Source organism: Pectinophora gossypiella, chromosome 12, assembly GCF_024362695.1.
Source record: "Pectinophora gossypiella chromosome 12, ilPecGoss1.1, whole genome shotgun sequence".
Lineage (NCBI taxonomy): Eukaryota > Metazoa > Arthropoda > Insecta > Lepidoptera > Gelechiidae > Pectinophora > Pectinophora gossypiella.
In genome coordinates this window covers 2,660,193-2,666,261 of record NC_065415.1, presented here as the reverse complement: position 1 = coordinate 2,666,261, position 6,069 = coordinate 2,660,193, and the positions used below count along the sequence as shown (strand labels likewise).

General features: G+C 37.6%; 1 protein-coding gene across 1 annotated transcript; it reads right to left on the bottom strand.

The window, feature by feature from the left end:
• Positions 1-2,600: 2,600 nt before the first annotated feature.
• On the bottom strand, positions 2,601-6,069 carry LOC126371500 (activator of 90 kDa heat shock protein ATPase homolog 1-like). Its single transcript, XM_050016813.1, has 4 exons — positions 5,468-6,069; positions 4,561-5,100; positions 3,815-3,977; positions 2,601-2,763 (listed from the first exon to the last, which is right to left on the bottom strand). Exons 1-3 carry the CDS (start codon positions 5,822-5,824, stop codon positions 3,846-3,848), a joined length of 1,029 nt encoding a protein of 342 aa, XP_049872770.1. The 5' UTR covers positions 5,825-6,069; the 3' UTR covers positions 2,601-2,763; positions 3,815-3,845.

Here is a 6,069-nt window from a genome sequence, read left to right as displayed (position 1 = left end):
TGGTAGATAGAACGCTTGCCTATCACTTGGCCGCAGGTTCGAATCCAGCACAGGCCTAAACTAATGATTGTCGAATTTGTTTTGCACTTACTTTTATATGCGCGAATGTCAAATTGCAATATTGCTTTTTTAGATTATTGTTTCTATGTTTGTTTTTAACCCCCCTGAAACTGATAAAAATGGTTTTATTTTTACTATTCAACTTAATTTTGAATTTTAATCAAGAAAAACGCAATTATTGGTGCTCCCACACTGCCGTTAGAAAATGTTTAATAGCGTTAGTAAACATTTGTTAGCAAACATTTAATCACAAATGTTAAAATAAATTTTCATGTTAGAAAATGTTTAGTAATGTTAGTAAACATTTTATAACAAAACAAAAACGAAAGGTGAAACCAAACTGCGAGCGAATACTAGATGTTATAAAATGTTTAAACATTTTCCATCAATTTAACATGTAACAGTTTCTAACAAAATGCAACAATTGTTAACATTTGTTAGTAAATGTTTTGATGTTATAAAATGTTTACAAACATTTTCTAACGGCAAGTGTGGGAGCACCATAAGTTCGTCATTTTATCACGTTTTTCTGTGACGTCACAGTGTGCCTTTTTATACAAATTCAATAGTTTCGTGTTTTGACGTTTAGTAAAAAGTAACTGATTTGACTAATTAGAAAGTAGGTTGGATAACCCAAAACAAATGAAACTCCATAATAATTATCTAACATAATTTATTGGGCTGTGCCACAAATTGAATGTTTTTACACATACATATTGGCTACTTATAAAAATAAGCAAACATACATATTTCAGACAACTTTAAACACATTGAGAACTCGTTGTCAACCCTACATTTACATTCACACCCGTATTCCAATCCAATATGTTCACTCGAATCTTCCTCGGACTCAGTCCTTAGTTGAGGCGGCAACGACCTCTGTGGTCCAGTGGTTGAGCGTTAGACTCACGATCCAGAGGCCCCGGGTTCGAATCCCGGTGAGGACATATCACAAAAATCATTTTGTGATCCCTAGTTTGATTAGGACATTACAGGCTGCTCACCCGATTGTCCGAAAGCAAGATGATCCGTGCTTCGGAAGGCACGTTAAGCCGTTGGTCCCGGTTACTATTTACTGATGTGAGTAATCGTTACATGAGCCATGTCAGGGGCCTTTGGCGGCTCAATCATAACCCTGACACCATGGTTAATAAGCCTGGTATTCCACCTCACAACCCACAAGATAAGAAGAAAAAGTATGGCATGACGACATTATTTTCGTATTATGTTGGCAGTATACAGATATGCTCGATTGCAGTGAAAAAAGTCCTCAAGTCGAGCACATAAATGTCGATTTGAAACACTGCTGAGGACGAGTTGAATGGAGGATGAGTCGACAAAAAGTCTTAGAATATGGGTGTTATGCTTCTTTGCACTGCCCTCTTTGCAATGTCGATAGTGACTGTTCACTGTACAGTCATGAGCAATATAATGTACCCACTTTAGGACTCTGTCGCACTAACATATTTGACATTTAGTGAGACTTACAGTTCAATTTGTCAAAAAAGTTATTGTGACATGGTACCAAAGTGTATACATATTAATGCTCGTGACCGTACAGCTTTAACAACGAATAAATGTAAACCTTATTATTATTTGGCCCATATAAGGGACAGGCTACGACTAAGATTATGCGACCATGCTACCCAGCCATCAGTACAAAAGTAAACTAACATTCATATTCGGGCGGACAGACTTTTTTACCTTTTTCCCTAGTGGCAAGGCAAAGGCAAAACCGTGCAGCCATAACCTAATTTTAGTTTGACAGCTCTTCGTGCCGTCCTTCACTTACAATAGGTACAGGAAAGAGATAGCTAGATTTAGTCCTGTCAAATTAAGTTAAATTTAGATTGGTGGTTGCCCGAATCGGCACCATTGTAAATGTAGGGTCACGTAACTAATTTGAAAAATAAAAACGCGAGTGCTCTATGAGTAGTTATGAATATGGATCGCCACGATTGTGTAGTAACTATGTTTTAAGTAGTTGATACTATGTAATACTATGTTTTTTCAATATGAAAGGGTTGAGGTTCAAATTCGAGCGTACTTTAATAACAAGGCCAAATATTTGTTTTAAATTATATAAGCCGAGTGATTTAAGCGATTTCAGTTGAGAATAAATAGATTTTAGTAAGAGAATTAGTAACATTGTTAAATAAATACAAAAAAAAACTATTACATTGCAGGTTTTTTTATACTCAAGAAGAAAAAAGAATTTATAATCAGAGAAGCCTTGACCTATCAAAAAGACAATTTATATATAATCTACATGTTTATATTGGCAACACTGATAGGAATATCGCGTTATGACCGGTCGAAGTTTGATAGATTCGCATTATAAAATAAGTCAAGGAGAGAAAATACAAACATTACCAGTGCTACATATTTATTTCTACCTATTTCAACATACAAAAACGGATCTCCGTTGGTCCGATAAGATAATCTAAAAACCGCGCCATCTTGAATTACGCATTGTCACAATAGTGTTGCCATTTTAAACTTGTAAAATTATACAGCTTTAAACCGAACCAAACAGTATCTTTATACAAATAAGTAGATTTAATAGGTACATAAAAATTCATAGGTCATACATAATACATCACAGTTGTATTACAAAATTTACATTAAAAACACTGAAGAAGCATGTTAGGGCTGGATGTTTGTTCTTCAACAAAACCACTTAAAATAAAAATATTATTGAACCTGAAAAGAAAAAAGTAAGTATTAATTTCTTTAACAAAATTGGTCTAAATACTGTATCACTTAGGAATGTCATAGAGATAAACTATAGGTGTGCCCAGATTACAGCGACTATCAATCATTTCCCATAACTGTATTTATATTTCGGACAATCAGGTGATTCAAGCCTGAAAAGTCCTTACCAAACAAAGGACAATCTCACAAAGTGATTTCGACAATGTCCCCATCGGGAATCGAACCCGGACCTCCAGATCGTGAGCCTAACGCTCTAACCACTAGACCACGGAGGCCGACCTGATTGTCCGAAAAAGTAAGATGATTCCGTGCTTCGGAGGGCACGTTAAGCCGTTGGTCCCGGCTATTAGCCGTAAAAACACCTCCACCAACGCGCAGTGGAGCAGCGTGGTGGAGTATGCTCCATACCCCCTCCGGTTGATTGAGGGGAGGCCTGTGCCCAGCAGTGGGACGTGTATAGGCAGTTTATGTTTATGTTTATGTTATGTATTTATATTTCAAGCAAAGCCCACCAGATCAGGGATGTTTTTGCTTTTGGTTTGTTATCACCTTCTAACCACATTATATCAGTGAGAGAACACGACAAAAGTGTGGTTTTTGAACAATTCTTTTTTCACTTTTCAAATATACCTCAATCACATTTCTGCTGGACTAGAAGTGACACAAAACATAGAATTAGTTCAGATGCTCGTCAGCAGAGGACTTTATTCCACTTTAACATAATAAAGTATTCATAGATATTAGGCATATACCAGTTATACATTTCTATCTGTAGTATATCTGAAGTCTGCTGATGTGCAGTGAATGTGGAACCTTCACTGCTAAGATCGGTTACAGTCAGCCATATAAGAGCGCATTCTAAGCCCCCTTAGATTGGAGATTTGTCACCATAGTTGATTACTGCTAGAAGATATATTATGTATACTGCACATATATAGCTCATGACTACTACGACTTTTGCTACCTTGTCTGCTGTAGCTCACTGAAAGGAATAATGACCGTAACATGCACCTCGTCTTAAAAGAAAAGAAATACCAACCTAATTCAACTATCAATCGCAACAGTAAGCATCACAGAAATGCCCCAAAGCCGAATGCTCGCTTGATACTGTCAAAGTAATATCTCTTCCAGTTCTCCCGGGTTGAATCAAGCTCCGATGCCGGCACCAGGTCTTGCTTCAGAGTCACCAACGTATGGTCATCCTGGAAATAATTAATAGTTCTTTTAATTGTTTGTATGTTAGAATACACTAACTCGCTACTACTATTATACTTGTACTGAAATTTCCTGTACCCAATGGTCGCCTGGAACAAATTGCTGCATGAGCAATAAGGCCGCCTGCTGTGCCTTTCTGTATCTGTTGTCCATATTTCTGTATCTTGTGTCCATTGTGATCAATAAAGTATTTTATCTATCTATAAACAATAGGCTTTATGTAAAATTACAGAAATGCCAATAATCTGACACATTATTATTTTTTCCAGCTTGTATTGTTAGGAAAAGGTCTACCCTGGTTTTTGAAATAGTCAGAGATCACACAGTACAGTGATAAGTAGAGTTTGTAATTTTTGGCCTGAAACTAATTAACATTCTATATTTCTCAAACCTTACAGTACTTATTCTGTTTCAGGCCATGATAGTGCAAATTAAACACGTTAATAAAAATTAAAGAGGAGATTGCCAAACAAAATATCTGGCTAAAGGATTTGAAAACTTCCTTTCTTCATACTTTCCGTTTCAGAAGGGACATAGTTCTGTAACAAATGCAATAAATTGTCACCTTACCTTCTCTTCAATATTGAAAGTGACTTCCGAGAAATGCTGTTCAGGCCACTTCTTCAGTCTCCAGTACTGCGAGATCTTCTTACCAGGAACCAACTCCCTAAATTCCCCTGAAACATTCCCCCCAAACAGGGAGAATTTTCCCCCCTTCTCAACATCCATTTTAACATGACCTTGGGTAAATGCTGTCACCATTTCTATTCTCGTCATTGCATCGTAGAATTCCTGAGCTCGGCATTGGAAGGATTCAGACAGTTCTATTGTTTTCGTATCTAATTTGCAACCGATTTGTGCATTTGTTTGGGGGGACACTATAGGCTCCATATTGACTTTCTTGTTGAATCCACTGGTAATCATGGAAACATTGTCAGGTTTAACTGGGGCTTCTCCTTTCTTGGGAAGAATGAGACCTTTGGAGAACTCTTCCTTCAGGCTACGGATGTACTCTGAGAGTTGTTTGCGGATCTCGTTACGACCAACATTGTGCATGAATGCTTTGACTCTCTGAGCTTCCTCGCCGCTGCTTTTGATGGTGACTGTCATCTGTAAAACATTGAGGACAGCTTTATTCCAATGGCACCATGTTTTTATCTCTTTTTGTTAGATTGAAACTTTGAATTACAAGTTATTTTTTTGTCACCTAGCAACTATTTTGCTGGTTGTTTAATGTATAATATTGATAGGTACCTCCATTGATCTCTTAGCAACACTGGGGATATTGAAAACATACCAAAGATTATGTAAATATAAACAAAACCACAAGACTGCTGTTGAACACTGAATAATACATCTGAATACATGAAAATCGAGTTCTGTTCTGGAAAAACCTTGAAAGGAAAAAATTAAGGTTATGTTGGTATATAATGCAGTACTTATGAAAAACCTACTTATATAAACATAGAATACTTACGTCCACTTCGCTGACATCATTCTCCTCCGAAAGATTCGGAATCTGGATCTCTCCTTTAATGGCATCTTTGCCACCAGCTATATGACCTTCCCACTTCAGTTTAATGTCCCATTCGTAAAAGAATATTAGTTTTCCTTTCCTATTATTCGCAGAGGCTTCGCCGTCGATCTTTTCCACCTCAGTAATCTTACAGTCCACACCATTTTGAGCTATTTTTAAATTATTCAGAAGTTCTTTTAGACGTTCCTTCGACCAAGGCCCGGCGTTTTTCTCCGTCCAGTGCCAGTTGTTTACGTTGGTGGCGTCAGGCCGCTCCTCCACGATCCACCGAGGGTCACCTTCTCCCCACTTAGCCATTTTCCACTTAACCACACGGGATGATTCGCGTTTTATAACTCGTCACAGAAACTTGTGGTTGCCTACTGAAACACGCGCGTCCACCGCTGTAGTTTACGATAAATCGCAAAAACAAACGTTTTCACAAAGTAGCCCTGTCACAGTCGAACCCAAAACCCCTGTTTTCTCATAGAAATCCACCGACTGTTCACACAAATTTCGAGAAAAGTCGCATGTAACACCGAATGTCTTGCTTGAACTGACAG